The 22,824-nt window shown below is 46.0% G+C and overlaps 1 protein-coding gene across 1 annotated transcript in view; it reads right to left on the bottom strand.

Annotated features, from left to right (window-relative positions):
* The window catches only part of LOC137535495 (zinc finger protein 585A-like), a 105,977-nt gene extending 84,885 nt beyond the window's left edge, over positions 1-21,092 (bottom strand). The window contains exons 1-5 of the mRNA XM_068257329.1: positions 21,048-21,092; positions 5,236-5,370; positions 5,029-5,107; positions 4,809-4,906; positions 4,194-4,704 (exon numbers count right to left, since the gene is read on the bottom strand). Coding sequence (XP_068113430.1) covers positions 4,194-4,704; positions 4,809-4,906; positions 5,029-5,107; positions 5,236-5,259 — 712 coding nt within the window. The 5' untranslated portion in view covers positions 5,260-5,370; positions 21,048-21,092. The remainder of the gene's footprint in view (positions 1-4,193; positions 4,705-4,808; positions 4,907-5,028; positions 5,108-5,235; positions 5,371-21,047) is intronic.
* Positions 21,093-22,824: the final 1,732 nt, after the last annotated feature.

Raw genomic sequence — 22,824 nt, 5'->3', positions numbered from 1 at the left:
TACACACATCACACCCCTATTACTTCTCACATTCCCTGTGTACATAGTGTGTTTATACCTCATTACAGGCACACTGTGCAGTCACATTGCACACACCACACCCCTATTACTTCTTACATTCCCTGTGTGCATAGTGTGTTTATATCTCATTACAGGCACACTGTGCAGTCACATTACACACATCACACCCTATTACTTCTCACATTCCCTGTGTACATAGTGTGTTTATACCTCATTACAAGCACACTGTGCAGTCACATTACACACATCACACCCCTATTACTTCTCACATTCCCTGTGTACATAGTGTGTTTATACCTCATTACAGGGACACTGTGCAGTCACATTACACATCACACCCCTATTACTTCTCACATACCCTGTGTACATAGTGTGTTTATACCTCATTACTGGCACACTGTGCAGTCACATTACACACATCACACCCCTATTACTCCTCACATTCCCTGTGTATATAGTGTGTTTATACCTCATTACAGGCACACCGTGCAGTCACATTACACACCTCACACCCCTATTACTTCTCACATTCCCTGTGTACATAGTGTGTTTATACCTCATTACAGGCACACTGTGCAGTCACATTACACACCTCACACCCCTATTACTCCTCACATTCCCTGTGTACATAGTGTGTTTATACCTCATTACAAGCACACTGTGCAGTCACATTACACACATCACACCCCTATTACTTCTCACATTCCCTGTGTACATAGTGTGTTTATACCTCATTACAGGCACACTGTGCAGTTACATTACACATCACACCTCTATTACTTCTCACATTCCCTGTGTACATAGTGTGTTTATACCTCATTACAGGCACACTGTGCAGTCACATTACACACCTCACACCCCTATTACTTCTCACATTCCCTGTGTACATAGTGTGTTTATACCTCATTACAGGCACACTGTGCACTAACATTATACATCACACCCCTATTACTTCTCACATTCCCTGTGTACATAGTGTGTTTATACCTCATTACAGGCACACTGTGCAGTCTCATTACACATCACACTCCTATTACTCCTCACATTCCCTGTGTACATAGTGTGTTTATACCTCATTACAAGCACACTGTGCAGTCACATTACACACATCACACCCCTATTACTTCTCACATTCCCTGTGTACATAGTGTGTTTATACCTCATTACTGGCACACTGTGCAGTCACATTACACACATCACACCCCTATTACTCCTCACATTCCCTGTGTATATAGTGTGTTTATACCTTATTACAGGCACACCGTGCAGTCACATTACACACCTCACACCCCTATTACTTCTCACATTCCCTGTGTACATAGTGTGTTTATACCTCATTACAGGCACACTGTGCAGTCACATTACACACCTCACACCCCTATTACTTCTCACATTCCCTGTGTACATAGTGTGTTTATACCTCATTACAGGCACACTGTGCAGTCACATTACACACCTCACACCCCTATTACTCCTCACATTCCCTGTGTACATAGTGTGTTTATACCTCATTACAAGCACACTGTGCAGTCACATTACACACATCACACCCCTATTACTTCTCACATTCCCTGTGTACATAGTGTGTTTATACCTCATTACAGGCACACTGTGCAGTTACATTACACATCACACCTCTATTACTTCTCACATTCCCTGTGTACATAGTGTGTTTATACCTCATTACAGGCACACTGTGCAGTCACATTACACACCTCACACCCCTATTACTTCTCACATTCCCTGTGTACATAGTGTGTTTATACCTCATTACAGGCACACTGTGCAGTCACATTACACATCACACCCCTATTACTTCTCACATTCTCTGTGTGCATAGTGTGTTTATACCTCATTACAAGCACACTGTGCAGTCACATTACACACATCACACCCCTATTATTTCTCACATTCCCTGTGTATATAGTGTGTTTATACCTCATTACAGGCACACTGTGCAGTCACATTACATATCACACCCCTATTACTTCTCACATTCCCTGTGTACATAGTGTGTTTATACCTCATTACAGGCACACTGTGCAGTCACCTTACACACATCACACCCCCATTACTTCTCACAATCCCTGTGTACATAGTGTGTTTATACCTCATTACAGGCACACTGTGCAGTCACATTACACACATCAGACCCTATTATTCCTCACATTCCCTGTGCACACAGTGTGGTTATACCTCATTACAGGCACACAGTGCAGTCACATTACACACATCACACCCATATTACTTCTCACATTCCCTGTGTACATAGTGTGTTTATACCTCATTACAGGCACACTGTGCAGTCACATTACACACATCACACCCTATTACTTCTCACATTCCCTGTGTACATAGTGTGTTTATATCTCATTACAGGCACACTGTGCAGTCACATTACACACATCACACCCCTATTACTCCTCACATTCCCTGTGTACATAGTATGTTTATACCTCATTACAGGCACACTGTGCAGTCACATTACACATCACACCCCTATTACTTCTCACATTCCCTGTGTACATACAGTGTTCTCCCCAGAATTTTTTTCCAGCCGGGTGGCATGAAAAAGTAGCCGGGTGGGAAATTATGGTCACGATGGGTGGGGAAAGAGGGTTATGTTGTCTGCTACTACTAGGTGAGAATGGACAGGGAGGATCATGCTGGAGAGAAGAGTAGGTGGAGCATGCTGGTTGTTACCTGGTGAGGTAATCATGCTAGGCATTTCCAATAGGGATAGAGGATTACACTAAGCGATGCTAATGGAGAAAGGCATCTTGCACTGAATGGTGCCTTTTTGATGTGCAATCCGATAAAGTGCTGCCAAAGCCGGATTAATACCAGAAAGGGGCTGTGGACAGGGTGACTAATTTAGGCCCAAAACCACACATCCCCACAGACTATTTTGTTATCTAATTCAAAAAGTCTCACAATAGTTTTGGCTGACATAGTGGTAGTAAACCCAGTGTAGACATGCTTGTTGTTTGTCTATGCTAAACAGCATACACTACAAAGTAAAATAAAAGTGCTTGGGGGTTTCTGCTGTGGCTTCTCTCCTTAAACAAAATCAAGCACTGGTAAACAGACATACATACTGTATACAGGAAATACAGTATATGGAGGACAGAGGGGGGTTGAGTAGAAGAAGTTAATACAAACTTAAGGGAAGAGGAATAAGTGTGAGTGTCTGGGAGGGAGATAGATTCTTTGAGGGACAGAGAGTGTGTGTGTGAAAAGGAATGGGAAAGGGGAAAGAAAAAAAGAGGGAGAAAGTGTGTGAGAGAGAAATGTGTAAGAGGGAGAGTGAAAAAACAGACTAATGCAGAAAAGAAAATGTATCCGAGTGGACAGCACACTGCAGGAAGTCTGCAGACTGATGTCCAGGACAGCTAGCTATGTAACGTCTCCGGGCAGAGCAGTGGGGGAAGGGAAGCAGTCGTGGCTGTAAAGTTGTTTAATACCTGTCTCGGTAGCACAGAGACAGCAGCTGACAGTCATCACAAGGATTCTGTTGCTGGGGGACCATTACTGCTATCAGCTAGCCATCTGCCCTGCTGTTGCTCTCCCCGGCATGAACGAGAGCTGCTACACACTGTTCTCTATGTGCTCTGAGCTCTGATCGGGGGAGGCTGGAGCACGTGCTGGTAAATTTCCTGCATGATGGGAAGACAGGAGGAGGAGAGCCCGTCCTCTGCACTACTCAGGCAGATCAGTGACTCACCAGAGGGAACACAGTAAGCCCAAGTTCTCTCGGCTCTTTCTCTGTGTGCTGAGCTCCTCCTTCAAAGCTCCCGCGGTCTGGCTTGTAATGTCAGGAGCTGAGGAGGAGGGCGGAGATTGTGTCAGAGTGACAGCGGCCAGCTCCAATGCCACAGCCGCTGCACACTGTGCTGGACAAGTGTGGAGAACGGCAAATACGCTGCAGACAGAGAGTAGTGATCACAGCAGCCGGGCAGGGACTGAGATCAGCCGGGCCCAGTTAAAAGGTTCTGGGGAGAACACTGTACATAGTGTGTTTATACCTCATTACAGGCACACTGTGCAGTCACATTACACACATCACACCCCTATTACTTCTCACATTCCCTCCCCCCACTTCATGTGATCTACACTGCACCCAGCAGAGACAAATTTATAATTTTGTTGAATTTATAATGTTGATCACTCACCACTGGTCAACCTTGTAATAATGTCTTCCTCTTTAGACACTCCCATCATGTCACCCTCCTCCACAGACTGCTGATCACTCCTCACATACGTCTCTTCTTCTTCCTCTTTAATTGTTATCAGCATGACTCCCTCCTCCATAGACTGCGGATAACTACCCATATATGTCTCCTCTTCTTCCTCTTTACTGGTCATCATCATGTTCCCTCCCTCCATAGACTGCTGATCACTCCTCACATACATCTCTTCTTCTTCCTCTTTAATTGTCCCCATCATGTTCCCCTCCTCCATAGACTGCTGATCACTCCTCACATATGTCTCGTCTTCCTCTTTAATTGTCCTCATCATGCCACCCTCCTCCATAAACTGCTGATCATTCCTCACATATGTCTCTTCTTCCTCTTTAATTGTCCTCATCATGCCACCCTCCTCCATAGACTGCTGATCACTCCTCACATATGTCTCTTCTTCTTCCTGTTTAACCACAGTATTCGCATGTATCAATTCTCCACCCTAAGTGTACAAAGTGAGAGAGAAGTGAAGACAGACAACAGGATATGCAGAAGGAATAAATGTCACACAGTTTGGAGTCTCTGATGACCATCACTTCCACCTACCTGAGAATGGTGGGGGATGGTGGGATCTTCCTGTAGACAATCCCAGGAATAAAGAGGACCTGTACATCTCTCTGGTGGGTTTCTGTTACTGGATACACCTGTAGGAAACACACACACTGGCTGAATAGATTGTCTCCATGTGTTTATCAGATGATGGGGGGAGCTAGGTGGACCCTCCATGCTGGTCTCTCCTGTACAAGAAATGAAAGTCTCCTCTTACCCGGTGATATGAGGGGCAGAGGATTCTCTATCATGACGTCCTTGTAGAGGTCCTGGTGTCCTTCTATATACTGCTGCTCCTGCATGGAGAAATAGATGGTGACATCCTGACATCTTATAGAAACCTGACACATAATGATACAGTCACTGCTCAGACACCCCCCTTGCTATTACTACATAATGTCCCATAATTCCCAGCACTGCTCACCTCTCCTGTCAGCAGCTCCATCATCTTCCAGATGACTTCCAGAATCTTCTGCTTGTTGTGTCCCTCAGATATCAGGGAGTGAGGTGGGGTCACCGTGATGGTCACATGATCACTAAACTTCACTGGAGGAAACGTCTGTATGGAAAGACCAACAGTAATGTCACATGAATCCCACTCACCACTCTGGTCACCTGTGTGTTTTTTTCTTATTAGCGATAAGAGTGATGTCATGTGACCTCCCAGAATCCTCCTCACCTCTCCAGTGATGTGATCTGTACAGGATGCTGCTGCCTTTTGATAGATAGTAAGAGGAAAATAATCAAGGTTGCACAGTTGTCAGTGGTGACACTGCTGACACAGGATCCACCTCCCCCAGCACTCCCCATTGCAGTGGTGTACCTGGGGTATTTGACACCTGGTGCCGATTATCCACAGACGCCCCCCCCCCCCCCACTCCCCCCCCCAAAAAAAACAAAAAGTAGTGTGCAGCTAGACAGTGGTAGGATTAGATTGTGAGCTCCTCTGAGGACAGTCAGTGACATGACTGTGTACTCTGTAAAGTAACAAAGAAAGGGATGTCCCGCTACACCGTTGTAGGGTAAAAAGATTTCTCCGACTTAATTGAACACATCAGCAAAAACACAGACAAAGGCTCACGCGTATCGGAGCTCTACATGGCTCCTTAATCATAGCTATGATTAAGGAGCCACGTAGAGCTCCAATACGCGTGAGCCTTTGTCTGTGTTTTTGCTGATGTGTTCAATAAAGTCGGAGAGATCCTTTTACCCTACAACGGTGTAGCAGGACATCCCTTTCTTTGTTGCTGCTGCTGGATGCTCTGAGTCCTTCGCTCCCGTTGGCTGCATTGGTGGTTGCAGCGATCCACACCACTTTTCTTTACTCTGTAAAGTGCTGCAGAAGATGTCAGTGCTATATAAATACATAATAATAATATGGTAGGACAATAAACTATGGTAGGATTAGATTGTGAGATCCCCTGAGGACAGTCAGGGACATGACTATGTACTTTGTAAAGTGCTGCAGAAGATGCCAGTGCTATATAAATGCATAATAATAATATGGTAGGACCTTAGACTATGACTATGGTAGTATTAGATTGTGAGCGCCTCTGAGGACAGCCAGTGACATAACCATTATTATTATTATTATTATTTATTAGATTTATATAGCGCCAACATATTACGCAGCGCTGTACAATAAATAGGCTTACAGACAATGATAACAGGGTTGACAGAACAATACAGGTAACGGACCATAGATACAACAATACAGGTAATAGCAATAAGATACACAACACAATGCAGATAATAGTACAATGCCAGATCATAAACTGGAATGGTAGTGGTAAAAAATTACCAGTTCCAAATTCTGGGTAAAGTGCACACAGTCAAGTATGATACACAAGGGAAGAGGGCCCTGCCAAAGGCTTACAATCTAGAGGGAGGGGCTGGTGACACAAAAGGAGGGGGTGCATCAAGAAGTTATTGGCAGAAAGGATTAGGGTAGTGTCGAGTTGATGTAGGCCTCCTTGAACCATGTACTCTGTATAGTGCTGCAGTTGGTGTCAGTGCTATATAAATACATAATCCTATATAATAAACCCTAACAGTCCCTGCATCTTCCTCCTCCTGTCCATGTGTCTGTGTTTTTCGGCTACTGCACATGTGTAGCCAACAGGAGGAGGATGGGGACAGGTGGCGGGCAGCCGTTTGTGCGTGCGGCGGGTAGAGCAGCCGGACGCGCGCGTGGCGGGGAGCACGGCCGTGTGCCCTGATGTCACAGCCATAGTGCCAGTTATCTAACAGGTGGGCTAAATGACTAGTGATAATAATAACATGGTAGGACATTAGACTATGCCTATGGTAGGATTAGATTGTGAGCTCTCAGGATGAGTGGAGCTCTCATTGCCAATTAGCAGGCATAAGTTTGTAGCGCTCGCTATGCTTCTCTGATAAGGCGTGTTAACACTGATAAGACATGCTGATTGTCTTAGTGAATCAAGCCATATGAAACTCTAACGTGCTGCAGAAGATGTCAGCTCTATGTAAATACATAATGGCCTCGATTCATAAAAGGCTTTGCGCTAAAAAAAAAATCTCGTCAGGATAAAACTGCATTCGGTATTTTAGACTTCTTTGTGCTAATTCATAAACCTTTTCACTGGTGCGTAGAAATGAGGGGATTTTCCGAACTGAGCTATCGGTAACATGAGGAATGTAGCTGGCTGAGTTGTTACATTAATGAGTAGCTGGCTGAGTTGTTACATTTGGCTGTTCTCTGTGCAGAGACAGCGTTACAATAAAAGAGGCATTCCAGCTTCAGTTTAGATGTGCATGTTTAGTTTTACTGCCTCTCCTTCCCATGAATCTGCTTTGAATATTAGTCTTTCTAAACCCTCTATTCAATTGCCACAGTGCAGAAGAACTTCAAGAGACTTTACACATGCCAGGCTTGATATTCACCTCCAGCAAAATCTACATCTGAAAAACAGGTACCCAAGAGGTTAATCACTCAGCCTGGGGTACTCAGGGAAGCGTCGTTTGTTCCGATGGCTCTGCTGCTGCCGGTGTCTCACTGCTTCTGCTGAGTCTCCATTCACCCCTGCACTTATCGCTGTCTTATCACCTCTTCATAGCAGGCGGTATTCTCCGTGCCATTACCGGCCTGCTCTAATCTTTATGAATTGACATTTCCTGACATGTGCTGGAGGTGTTCACCGCACAAGGCGGTAAATTACCAGACTGCTCGGGAATTTCAGCTTTTCATGCGGTAACAGGATTTATGAATTAACATTTTGCTTAGTGCTCGGTAAAGTCAGCTGTTTTCTGCATTACTGCATGCGGGAATGCTTTATGAATCGAGGCCAATGTGGCCCCTGCTATGTTATGCTCCCCCCAGCTAATAAATTCAATGTAGAGTATTGCGCGCTCCGACCTCCTCTTTGCTCAGCTCTCCTCCTAGCATCTGGCACCTCTTCCTGCATCACGTGATTTCATGCGTGCAGGGAGAGGTGCCAGCACTAGGGGGAGAGCTGAGCAAACAGGATGTCGACAACACTGGACTCCAGGTGCAGGTAAGATCAGCACGGCTTTCACACGTGCAATACTCTGTAAGCTGGGGAAGCCAAGCACAGCGTACACGGCGGCTGCACAGCGCACTGGGTGTCTCCTCCCCACCATGAAGACAACTGGGGCGGTATGCCCCTGCTGCTTTGTGGTAGAAATCCCACTGCCCCATTGCTGTCACTTGTGGGTGGTGGGGCCAAACAGAGCATTGCAGGAAAGCATAATAAGCTGGTGTACAGCTACCTGTGCACTATACTCACAGCGTGCTGCAGTCCTGTCCTCCCTCTGCCTCCTCTCCAGCTGGTCTTCTCTCCTCACATCCCCATTTACTGCTCTGCATGGAGGTGGGAGCAATACTGGAGTGTGAGCATGGTTATACTGGGAAAGAAGTGGCATTACTGGGGTGGGGGACATTACATACTGGGGGATAATGGCAATGCTGAGGGGACACAGGGTGGACATGGCTATACTGGGAAAGAATTGGCATTACTGGGGTGGGAGGACATTACATACTGGAGGATAATGGCAATGCTGGGGGACACAGGGAGGGCATGGCTTTACTGGGGGAGAAATGGCAACACTGGGGTGGGGGGCATTACATACTGGAGGATAATGGCAATGTTGGGGGAAACAGGGGGGACATGGCTATACTGGGAAAAATGCATTACTGGTGTGGGGGGACATTACATACTGGAGGATAATGGCAATGCTGGGGGACACAGGGAGGACATGGCTATACTGGGAAAGAAATGGCATTACTGGGGTGGGGACATTACATACTGGTGGATAATTGCAATGCTGGGGGAAACAGGGGGGGCATGGCTATACTGGGGAAGAAATGGCATTACTGGGGTGGGGGACATTATATACTGGAGGATAATGGCAATGCTGGGGGACACAGGGAGGACATGGCTATACTGGGAAAGAATTGGCATTACTGGGGTGGGGGACATTACATACTGGAAGATAATGGCAATGCTGGGGGACACAGGGGGACATGGCTATACTGGGAAAGAAATTACATTACTGGGGTTGGGGATATTACAAACTGGGGGATAATGGCAATGCTGGGGACACAGGGGGACATGGCTATACTGGAAGGACATGCTGTCTTGTCTCTGATGTGACTGGAATGAATTAGTACTAGGAAGGTGAAATGCCAACCATAGTCAGTGCTGTGTAGCTGCTTCCTAGGTGCTCTGCTATTTGCAGTTCACGTCCTTCTTGGGTACTATTTCTGACTATGAAAAAGCTTTTGAGGACTGACAAGGACATTGACCCTGCAGTACTTACTGCATTTGTTGTTGCTTTTGTGTTACGCGGTAAGTTGCAGCAACACAAAACCTCCATATACAGTGTTGTGTGTGGCTGTGTCATGGTTATAGCCCAGCATCACTGTGCAAAAGGAATTCAGTCTCCAGGTGTGCAATTCCCCGGGCCCCTAATTTCTTAAAATTTGGTGACCAAATGTAGTGAGTTTTCCATAAGCAAGAAGCAGACTTTTACCTATGCAGATTACCACTGGGTCCCCTAAAGTAGACTAGCTCCCCATAATCTATAGCATATGTAGGGGGACCACTAGAAAACTGACAGGTCATATCAGTTATATAAAAGGAAAGGTGGGGCAACAAATCCCTTGAATATTTTAAAAGATTCGAGATTTGTGAATTTGGATCCCGAGGTCATTTACTGCGATTTGGATCTGACGAATCTCAAAGCTACGTCCCCGTGCTTCCACTACTCCCCTGTCCTCTCCTCCCCCCTCCGCATAGATACAAGTAGTGGTTTACCTAATCCATTGAGCCTGCGGTGATCAGAGACCTCTCTCTTCTTCCTCACTATTCCCCTAGTGCTGCCTTCTGCTGATCATGTCATCAGCAAAAGCTGACACTAGGGGAACAGTGAGGAGGAAGAGAGGCCTGTGCTTACTGCTGGAATCCACGGATCAGGTGAGCCGCTACTTGTATTTATTCAGAGGGGCGGAGGATTGGGGTGAGCGGAGGACATGGGGCTACCTATACTGGTGGCACCTTTACCTAGCTAACTATATGGGGACACTATACCTGGCTACTTATACTGGACTGGAGGCAACTATACCTGGCTATAGGGTTGCCACCTTTTGACTAAAAAAAATACCGGCTTTGTGGTGTGGTTTTGAGGTATGGCCTAAAAGTGGGAGGGGTTTTTAGGACCTTTTTTTTCAAAACTAGCAGAAGAAAGATGAATATTTACTGAAATAGAAACAAATGTTAAATAGTTTAAAGAACACCTGTAATGGAAAAAAGTGCCCCTGGGTGGTACTTACCTCGGGAAGGGAACGTCTCTGGATCCTAATGAAGCTTCCCCAATCCCCCGTCCTCCTCGGTCAGCCCGATCCTGTGCTAGGTTCCCAGGACAAAAGAAAACAAAAACAATCCCTGTTGCTGCTGTGTGCAGGCGTAGTAGCAGCTTCCCACTTGGGCTCCATCAGAAATAGCCAAACCTGATTGGGTGTGCTCTGCAGTGCAGGCACGAGATGTCTGCGGCCGTGCAGTAGAACGGACCCAATCGGGCTGAGCTATTTCTGCCAGGGCCTGTGCAGGAAGCCGCCAGTGTGTGCATCCACAAACACCAAAAAGGAGATCTTGGGGGGGTCCCAGTGCTGGATTCCCTCTACTGCAGAGGATGGGAGAAGCCTTTGAGTTCCAGAGACTTCTCCCTTCCAACGTAAGTACCCTCAGGGCTTTTATTTTCCCCCACAGGTACACCTTAAAGGATACCCGAAGTGACATGTGACATGATGAGATAGACATGGGTATGTACAGTGCCTACCACACAAATAACTAGGCTGTGTTCCTTTTTTTCTTTCTCTGTCTGAAAGAGTTAAATATCAGGTATGTAAGTGGCTGACTCAGTCCTGACTCAGACAGGAAGTGACTACAGTGTGACTCTCACTGATAAGAAAATTCCTCTTTTTATCTCTTACTTGCTCTCAGAAGCCATTTTCTGCTAAGAAAGTGTTTCATAGTTGGAATTTCTTATCAGTGAGGGTCACACTGTAGTCACTTCCTATCTGAGTCAGGACTCAGTCAGCCACTTACATACCTGATATTTAACTCCTTCAGGCAGAGAAAGAAAAAAAGGAACACAGCATAGTTATTTGTGTGCTAGGCAACGTACATACACATGTGTATCTCATCATGTCACATGTCAGTTCGGGTATCCTTTAAAGGACTTGCGAGGTGAAAAGAAAAAAAAAATCACTACCTGCGTCTAGTTTGAATCCACGGAGGACCCATCCGCGCCCTTCGTTTACTTCCGCCGGGTCCCCGCTCTGTTACAAGCCCCCGGTCGGCTCCCGACCCCACGGCCCGGGTAGGGCTCTCATTCCTCAAGAAGAATGGCCACTGGAGCCACAGCTGTGCAGTCCGCGTAGAGGCGAGTGCGGCTGCGCAGCTCTGGGGCTCCTCCCACCACGTCCTCACTACGGGCTGTCTCCTGAGCGTGGATCGGGGGGAGGCCCTAGAACTCACATCTATGTGGACTGCGCAGCCGCGGCAAGCTCCGGCAGCCATTTTACTTGAGGAATAAGAGCCCGACCCGGGCCATGGGGTTGGAAGCCGACCAGGGCCAGTAACAGAGTGGGGACCCGTCGGAAGTAAACGGAGGACGTGGATGACGTCCTCCATGGATTCAAAATAGATGCAGGTAGTGAATTTTTTTTTTTTTACTTTTCACTTCGTAAGTCCTTTAAAGGTGCCCATTCATGATATAATTCCACGACCGATTGATCGCTTTCAATCACTATGGTAATCGATTGGAGATAATCGGTAGTGCCCATTAACGACCAAATTACCGGTAGCCAAGTCGATCAGATTAATGGATTGATCTGTTTTTTGGATCTATCCCATCAAATTGGCTCGCAGGAATTTGGCCACCAATGGGCATGACTGATTGTTTCAGACTGATTACCTTGGAAATGATTGGCCACAGAATTGTATCAGTAATGGGCACCCCAAAATGTACCTGAGATGGGGGGGGGGGGGGGAATATAAAAAATGTATACATACCTGGGGCTTCCTTCAGCCCTCTCTGGCCTGATCGCTCCCGCGCCGCCGTCCTCTGCTGCCTGCAGCCTCTACAACTGGCTGGAGGAAGTCCCAGGTATGTATACATTTCTTATATCCTATATCTCCCCGTCTCAGGTTTACTTTAAGAGACTATATTGGTAGGTGAACAGAGGCGCCAGAAGGATAAAAGTACATAACATTTTTAAAAAATTGCTGGGAGGAAGTGGTGGACTCGCCTCCGTTAAAGCAGACACCAAGGACTGTAAATATATAGATATACACATTTATTGAAAATACCCCAAAGATGCAACGCGTTTTGCGGGCACAGCCCACTTCTTCAGGCAATAAGCAGGGGATAAACAAAAGCAATTCAGTTAGAGCAAGCAGAGCGCCTCAGACAGAGGTGCTCTGCTTGCTATAACTGAATTGCTGTTAATCCCCTGCTTATTGCCTGAAGAAGTGGGCTGTGCCCGCGAAACGCGTTGCATCTTTGGGGTATTTTCAATAAATGTGTATATCTATATATTTACAGTCCTTGGTGTCTGCTTTAACGGAGGCGAGTCCACCACTTCCTCCCAGCAATTTTTTAAAAATTTTATGTACTTTTATTCTTCTGGCGCCTCTGTTCACCTACCAATATATTTGAGTCCACCCCAGGTGGAGGGGTGATCTACCCCCTTTCTTCCTATCTACAGAGAGCGACTTCTTAATCCTGAGTGAGGACAGGTCTAATCTCCTCACCTGCCTAATGAGTGGTTACCTAGGTGGTAACCCGTGTTTGTGAGTATTACCATCTTACTGTTTCATTTATCCAATTAATTTTGACATACTACACCATATTGGGCTCTCGATTTCTCTTCAACTTTACTTTAAGAGACTGGAAGGGAGGATACAGGCTAATGGAGGGTTGAAAAGAGACAGTGTGAGTCTATGTGTGACTATGTGTAGAGTATGTACAGTATGTGTGTGTGTCCACTTTGCTACCTGCTCAGTTCAGCTGCTGCCTTTAGATACTCTCCCCTCTCCTTGCTCTCACACAGCACAATAGCTGTGACAAGTCATCTGGATCTCTCTCCTCCTCACACTGCTGCCTGGGGGGCTGGGCTGGTAGCTCAGTGCTGATTTTTACTGTGTGACCACTCTCCTTGGATGCTGAAACTCCACTCATGCAGCAAATCACAGTACAGAGCCTGTGAGCTGCAGATTGCAATCAGGGACGGTGCACAGCACCTCATGCTGTCAGCTCAGAGGCAGCACAGACTCTCTGCTCTCAGCTTCCTCCTGAGTCCTCACAAGCCAGTGGGGGGGGGGGGGGGGGGGGGGGACAGCCTGAAACAATCCCTTGTGATTGGCTGGCAGTGCCTGGAGCCCGGTGGCCAGCCAATCCATGAAAAGAGAGAGAGAGAGCTCACAGGTTTTCCAGCAAATGACATGCAGGTACAAACTTAATAATGACACCAACTTCATAGCATACATTCTGGCTGTACCAGTTGGATACCGGCTGGGTGGCAACGTTACCTAGCTACCTATACTAGGTGCAACTATACCTGGCTTCCTATATTAGGTACAACTATATCTGGCTACCTATACTAGGTACAACTATATCTGCCTACCTATACTAGGTGCAACTATACCTGGCTACCTATACTAGGTGCAACTATATCTGGCTACCTATACTAGGTGCAACTATACCTGGCTACATATACTAGATGCAACTATACCTGGCTACCTATACTAGGTGCAACTATACCTGGCTACCTATACTAGGTGCAACTATACCTGGCTACCTATACTAGGTGCAACTATACCAGGCTACCTATACTAGGTGCAACTATACCTGGCTACCTATACTAGGTGCAACTATACCTGGCTACCTATACTAGGTGCAACTATACCTGGCTACCTATACTAGGTGCAACTATACCTGGCTACCTATACTAGGTGCAACTATACCTGGCTACCTATACTAGGTGCAACTATACCTGGCTACCTATACTAGGTGCAACTATACCTGGCTACCTATACTAGGTGCAACTATACCTGGCTACCTATACTAGGTGCAACTATACCTGGCTACCTATACTAGGTGCAACTATACCTGGCTACCTAAACTAGGTGCAACTATACCTGGCTACCTATACTGGGTGCAACTATACCTGGCTACCTATACTAGGTGCAACTATATCTGGCTACCTATACTAGATGCAACTATACCAGGCTACCTATACTAGGTGCAACTATACCTGGCTACCTATACTAGGTACAACTATGCCTGGCTACCTATACTAGGTGCAACTATACCTGGCTACCTATACTAGATGCAACTATACCTGGCTACCTATACTAGGTGCAACTATACCTGGCTACCTATACTAGGTGCAACTATACCTGGCTACCTATACTAGGTGCAACTATACCTGGCTACCTATACTAGGTGCAACTATACCTGGCTACCTATACTAGGTGCAACTATACCTGGCTACCTATACTAGGTGCAACTATACCTGGCTACCTATACTAGGTGCAACTATACCTGGCTACCTATACTAGGTGCAACTATACCTGGCTACCTATACTAGGTGCAACTATACCTGGCTACCTATACTAGGTGCAACTATACCTGGCTACCTATACTAGGTGCAACTATACCTGGCTACCTATACTAGGTGCAACTATACCTGGCTACCTATACTAGGTGCAACTATACCTGGCTACCTATACTAGGTGCAACTATACCTGGCTACCTATACTAGGTGCAACTATACCTGGCTACCTATACTAGGTGCAACTATACCTGGCTACCTATACTACATGCAACTATGCCTGGCTACCTATACTAGGTGCAACTATGCCTGGCTACCTATAATAGGTGCAACTATACCTGGCTACTTATACTAGGTGCAACTATACCTGGCTACCTATACTAGGTGCAACTATACCTGGCTACTTATACTAGGTGCAACTATACCTGGCTACCTATACTAGGTGCAACTATACCTGGCTACCTATACTAGGTGCAACTATACCTGGCTACCTATACTAGGTGCAACTATACCTGGCTACCTATACTAGGTGCAACTATACCTGGCTACATGTACTAGGTATAACTATATCTGCCTACCTATACTAGGTGCAACTATACCTGGCTACCTATACTAGGTACAACAATATCTGGCTACCTATACTACATGCAACTATGCCTGGCTACCTATACTAGGTGCAACTATACTTGGCTACTTATACTAGGTGCAACTATACCTGGCTACCTATACTAGGTACAACAATATCTGGCTACCTATACTAGGTGCAACTATACCTGGCTACCTATACTAGGTACAACAATATCTGGCTACCTATACTAGGTGCAACTATACCTGGCTAACTATACTAGATGCAACTATACCTGGCTACCTATACTAGGGGCAACTATACCTGGCTACCTATACTAGGTGCAACTATACCTGGCTATGCAACTATACCTGGCTACCTATACTAGGGGCAACTATACCTGGCTACCTATCCTATACTAGGGGCAACTATACCTGGCTACGATATCACAGGTCACACAACTCTGATGTTCAGGATCTGTGAGATTCGAAACTTGAAAGGTTCCTGATCTTTTTGAATCTGGATTTGAGGAAATTGTGGATTCCTCCAACTACTATATAAAAGTCTCTTTTATGGCAATTACTTCAAGGGGGGTGATCAGGTTAGTGACAGGTGTACTCTGACCTCCTATGTAACAAAGCATGTCCACCCCGACCTCTGCTCAATATAGAACAAGTATTTCAACCCAGACCTCTGCTCTGCCCAATATATAACAAGTATGTCCACCCCGACCTCTGCTCTGCCCAATATATAACAAGTATGTCCGCCCCGACCTCTCCTCTGCCCAATATATAACAAGTATGTCCACCCTGACCTCTGCTCTGCCCAATATATAACAAGTATGTCCACCCCAACCTCTGCTCTGCCCAATATATAACAAGTATGTCCACCCCAACCTCTGCTCTGCCCAATATATAACAAGTATGTCCACCCCAACCTCTGCTCTGCCCAATATATAACAAGTATGTCCACCCCAACCTCTGCTCTGCCCAATATATAACAAGTATGACCACCCGACCTCTGCTCTGCCCAATATATAACAAGTATGTCCACCCCGACCTCTGCTCTGCCCAATATATAACAAGTATGTCCACCCCAACCTCTGCTCTGCCCAATATATAACAAGTATGTCCACCCCGACCTCTGCTCTGCCCGATATATAACAAGTATAACCACCCCGACCTCTGCTCTGCCCGATATATAACAAGTATGTCCACCCCGACCTCTGCTCTGCCCAATATATAAAAAGTATGTCCACCCCGACCTTTGCTCTGCACAATATATAACAAGTATGTCCACCCCGACCTCTGCTCTGCCCAATATATAACAAGTATGTCCACCCCGACCTCTGCTCTGCGCAATATATAACAAGTATGTCCACCCTGACCTCTGCTCTGCCCAATATATAACAAGTATGTCCACCCCGACTTCTGCTCTGTCCAATATATAACAAGTGTGTCCACCAGGACCTCTGCTCTGTCCAATATATAACAAGTATGTCCACCCCGACCTCAGCTCTGTCCAATATATAACAAGTGTATCCACCCCGACCTCTGCTCTGCCCAATATATAACAAGTATGTCCACCCCAACCTCTGCTCTGCCCAATATATAACAAGTATGTCCACCGCAACCTCTGCTCTGCCCAATATATAACAAGTATGTCCACCCCGACCTCTGCTCTGCCCAATATATAAAAAGTATGCCCACCCAGACCTCTGCTCTGCCCAATATATAACAAGTATGGCCACCCCGACCTCTGCTCTGCCCAATATATAACAAGTATGTCCACCCCGACCTCTGCTCTGCCCAATATATAACAAGTATGTCCACCCCGACCTCTGCTCTGCCCGATATATAACAAGTATGTCCACCCCGACCTCTGCTCTGCGCAATATATAACAAGTATGTCCACCCCGACCTCTGCTCTGCCCAATATATAACAAGTATGTCCACCCCGACCTCTGCTCTGCCCAATATATAACAAGTATGGCCACCCCGACCTCTGCTCTCCCGATATATAACAAGTATGTCCACCCCGACCTCTGCCCAATATATAACAAGTATGTCCACCCCGACCTCTGCTCTGTCCAATATATAACAAGTATGTCCCCCGACCTCTGCTCTGCCCAATATATAACAAGTATGTCCACCCCGACCTCTGCTCTGCCCAATATATAACAAGTATGTCCACCCCGACCTCTGCTCTGCCCGATATATAACAAGTATAACCACCCCGACCTCTGCTCTGCCCAATATATAACAAGTATGTCCACTCCGACCTCTGCTCTGCCCAATATATAACAAGTATGTCCACCCCGACCTCTGCTCTGCCCAATATATAACAAGTATGTCCCCCTGACCTCTGCTCTGCCCAATATATAACAAGTATGGCCACCCCGACCTCCACTCTGCCCAATATATAACAAGCATGTCCACCCCCAACCTCTGCTCTGCCCAATATATAACAAGTATGACCACCCCGACCTCTGCTCTGCCCAATATATAAAAAGTATGTCCACCCCGACCTTTGCTCTGCACAATATATAACAAGTATGTCCACCCCGACCTCTGCTCTGCCCAATATATAACAAGTATGGCCACCCCGACCTCTGCTCTGCCCAATATATAACAAGTATGTCCACCCCGACCTCTGCTCTGCCCAATATATAACAAGTATGTCCACCCCGACCTCTGCTCTGCCCAATATATAACAAGTATGTCCACCCCGACCTCTGCTCTGTCCAATATATAACAAGTATGTCCACCCCGACCTCTGCTCTGTCCAATATATAACAAGTATGTCCACCCCGACCTCTGCTCTGCCCAATATATAACAAGTATGTCCACCCCTGCTCTGCCCAATATATAACAAGTATGTCCACCCCGACCTCTGCTCTGCCCAATATATAACAAGTGTGTCCACCCCGACCTCTGCTCTGTCCAATATATAACAAGTATGTCCACCCCGACCTCAGCTCTGTCCAATATATAACAAGTGTATCCACCCCGACCTCTGCTCTGTCCAATATATAACAAGTATGTCCACCTCGACCTCTGCTCTGCCCAATATATAACAAGTATGTCCACCCCGACCTCTGCTATGCCCAATATATAACAAGTATGTCACCCCGACCTCTGCTCTGCCCAATATATAACAAGTATGTCCACCCCGACCTCCGCTCTGCCCAATATACAACAAGTATGTCCACCCCGACCTCTGCTCTGCCCAATATATAACAAGTATGTCCACCCCGACCTCTGCTCTGCTCAATATGTAACAAGCATGTCCACCACAATCTCTGCTCTGCCCAATATATAACAAGTATGTCCACCCCGACCTCTGCCCTGCCCAATATATAACAAGTATGTCCACCCCGACCTCTGCTCTGCCCAAAATGTAACAAGTATGTCTACCCCGACCTCTGCTCTGCCCAATATATAACTAGTATGTCCACCCCGAACTCTGCTCTGCCCAATATATAACAAGTATGTCTACCCCGACCTCTGCCCTGCCCAATATATAACAAGTATGTCCACCCCGACCTCTGCTCTGCTCAATATGTAACAAGCATGTCCACCACAATCTCTGCTCTGCCCAATATATAACTAGTATGTCCACCCCGAACTCTGCTCTGCCCAATATATAACAAGTATGTCTACCCCGACCTCTGCCCTGCCCAATATATAACTAGTATGTCCACCCCGAACTCTGCCCTGCCCAATATATAACAAGTATGTCTACCCCGACCTCTGCCCTGCCCAATATATAACAAGTATGTCCACCCCGACCTCTGCTCTGCCCAATATATAACAAGTATGTACACCCCGACCTCTGCTCTGCCCAATATATAACAAGTATCTCCACCCCAACCTCTGCTCTGCCTAATATATAACATATATAACAAGTATGTCCACCCCAACCTCTGCTCTGCCCAATATTTAACAAGTATCTCCACCCCAACCTCTGCTCTGCCTAATATATAACAAGTATGTACACCCCGACCTCTGCTCTGCGCAATATATAACAAGTATGTCCAACCCGACCTCTGCTCTGCCCAATATATAACAAGTATGTCCACCCCGACCTCTGCTCTGCCCAATATATAACAAGTATGTCCCCCCCGACCTATGCTCTCCCAATATATAACATATATGTCCACCCCGACCTCTGCCCTGCCTAATATATAACAAGTATGTCCACCCCGACCTCTCCTCTGCCCAATATATAACAAGTATGTCCACCTTGAGCTCTGCTCAATATGTAACAACGATGTCCACCCCGACCTCTGCTCTGCACTGCCCAATATATAACAGGTATGTTCACTAGTGTTGTCCGGATCATGAACGATTCGGATCTTTGATGAGTCGAATCATCTGGATCACCAAAATGAATGATTCGGATCAAAAAGGGGGTGGAACCAGGAGCGGAACGCCCCCCTCTCAGTGGGCAGCGGGGTCCTGGAAGCAGAGCAGAGATGATTCGCTCTGTTGGAGGGGAGCCAGCCTTGCATGGACAGGTAGATGAGAGAGCGGGGATATCGGTGCAACTGCCAGATATGTGTAGAGCACATATACTGATATACTGGCTATAATGTGCTGCTGATTTTAGGCTGTCTGTTCCGTAGTGCTGCATAGTGAATAAATGGGAAACTTTTGGCTCAGAATGAACTTTGCAGACAGCGTGCTGGGCTAGGACAGGGCAGGCACTGTGATTGCAGTGCAATATGATCCTCCTGCACTCTGCTCTAAACAGCTGCACTTAACTTCTTCCTAAATTTATGATGCGTGTTGGAGGTGAAAACAGGACACATTGGGGTGGGGAATGCTTTCTTTCACTGTGAGACATTTGCATTCAAAGTATACAGATGAACATGTAGGTGAAATATTTTTAAAGAATGTGGGTAATGTGTGCAAAAAAAACATTTCTGCTCTCTGCTCACCCCTCTTCGTCCACTTCCTCCCTTCTCTGTCCACTCCCTGCCCTTCTCTGTCCACCATCCCCCTTCTCTGTCTGTCCACCCCCCTCCCCTTCTCTGTCTGTCCACCCCCTCCCCTTCTCTGTCTGTCCACCCCCCTCCCCTTCTCTGTCCGTCCACCCCCCTCCCCTTCTCTGTCCACTGCAGGAAAAGTCCTGTCCTGCTAGTCATTTCACCCCCGAATGCTTCCCTATTAAAAATGATTTGAGATTCGGATCAAAGATCCGGATCTTTTCAATGATCCGATTTGAATCATCCGAATCATCGAAAAGACCAGAACCTCACATCTCTAATGTCCACCCTGACCTCTGCTCTGCCCAATATATAACAAGTATGTCCACCCGACCTCTGCTCTGCCCAATATATAACAAGTATGTCCACCCCGACCTCTGCTCTGCCCAATATATAACAAGTATGTACACCCCGACCTCTGCTCTACCCACTATATAACAAGTATGTCCACCCCGACCTCTGCTCTGCCCAATATATAATAAGTATGTCCACTCCGACCTCTGCTCTGTCCAATATATAACAAGTATGTCCACGCTGACCTCTGCTCTGCCTAATATATAACAACAGTCACACAATTACCAATTCCAGCCGTGTGCTCTCCAGTCTCCACCTCCTGCTATTTCTTTTCCTGTCTTTGTTATGTCACTTCCTTTGTGTAAGACCGCCATCTTGTGGTCAATATACTAACTGCAGCCTCATTTTGAGGACTGTCCTGCACTCAGCAAACTATTATTATAATTATACTTATTATTATTATTATTATTATTATTATTATTATTATTATTATTATTATTATTATTTTCCGTTGCTACACAACAGCCTCATCTACAGACGCATCACATAAAATAATAATAAAAAAAAATGAATAACAAGGATTCCAACAATTAATAATAATCATTATTATTCCCAAATTAGTTGCTGGAGATGTAGAGCTGCCATGTGGATGTGTTGCCATAGTTACAGGAAGTGTCAGTTTCTTGCAGCAGACTGGGAAGAAGAGGCAGAATTACTGGAGAAATATTTTGGACTGGGATGTCAATTTTAAATATTATGAAAGACATTATATGATACTCTGTTACTATTGTTAGATATAAGAGTATTAGTTTAACATTGATCGCACGATCACAGACATTTGCATGCGATAATGCAGACTTTTTTTCCTCACGATCGCGTGCAAAAGTCTGCGTTATCGTGTGCAAATGCGGGACTTTGCGCACAAAAGTCCGTGTGCGGCACTTCGCGTGCTGACTGTTTAGCACGCCCATGCTAACAGTTAGCACTGGTTTGTAAATCAAGCCATGTATGTTAACCCTATTTCTGCCTCCATTAAAGCAGGAAGTACACACACTGGAGATTTATTGCAGGACTTGTATCAGCTGTAACAAATAAATGTTTTCCGTCAAAGGTTATTATGCTGTTGCATATCTTTTAGAGCAGAGAGGAATTTCCTCCTCAGCATCTATAAAATCATCTCAGAGACTGTAGGAGGTGTGAAAGTGCACCTTAAAATTAAACACACTCGTCTTCTCTGCTTCCTTCTGTGTAAAATTGACATAAACGCAAGGAAACAAAGCTCAAAAGGCTCCATCCTAAACGCCAACAGCAGAGAAGTGAAATTACCACCTACCATTTGTGGGTGATAAAAAAATCCTTAATTAACACCAACTAGCCGCACACTGATTCAATTGATACATTTTGAGGTAATTACAGCACTTTTACCGCAAGAGGTAATTTAGGGGAAAAAAATTTGTGAATTTTAAAATGAAGATATTTTGGTAGGTATTTCTCACTACCTAAATTACCTCATGCGTTAACTCATTGTGAATAGAGCCGATAGTGCAAAGTAGGAGTCAGTGTAGGGAGAGGAGCTGCTGCTGATACAGGGACAGTGTTAGAGAGGCTGTAGTGTGATATAGTGCTGTGTAGCAGTCAGTGTAGGGGGAGGAGCTGTTGCTGCTGATACAGGGACAGTGTTAGAGAGGCTGTAGTGTGATATAGTGCTGTGTAGCAGTCAGTGTAGGAGGAGGAGCTGCTGCTGATACAGGGACAGTGTTAGAGAGGCTGTAGTGTGATATAGTGCTGTGTAGCAGTCAGTGTAAGGAGAGGAGCTGCTGCTGCTGCTGCTGCTGATACAGGGACAGTGTTAGAGAGGCTGTAGTGTGATATAGTTCTGTGTAGCAGTCAGTGTAGGGGAAGAGCTGCTACTGCTGATACAGGTACAGTGTTAGAGAGGCTGTAGTGTGATATAGTGCTGTGTAGCAGTCAGTGTAGGGAGAGGAGCTGCTGCTGATACAGGGATAGTGTTAGACAGGCTGTAGTGTGATATATTGCTGTGTAGCAGTCAGTGTAGGGGGAG

The sequence above is a fragment of the Hyperolius riggenbachi genome, chromosome 10 (genome assembly GCF_040937935.1).
Source record: "Hyperolius riggenbachi isolate aHypRig1 chromosome 10, aHypRig1.pri, whole genome shotgun sequence".
Classification (NCBI taxonomy): domain Eukaryota; kingdom Metazoa; phylum Chordata; class Amphibia; order Anura; family Hyperoliidae; genus Hyperolius; species Hyperolius riggenbachi.
This window is presented reverse-complemented; position numbering and strand designations above follow the sequence as displayed.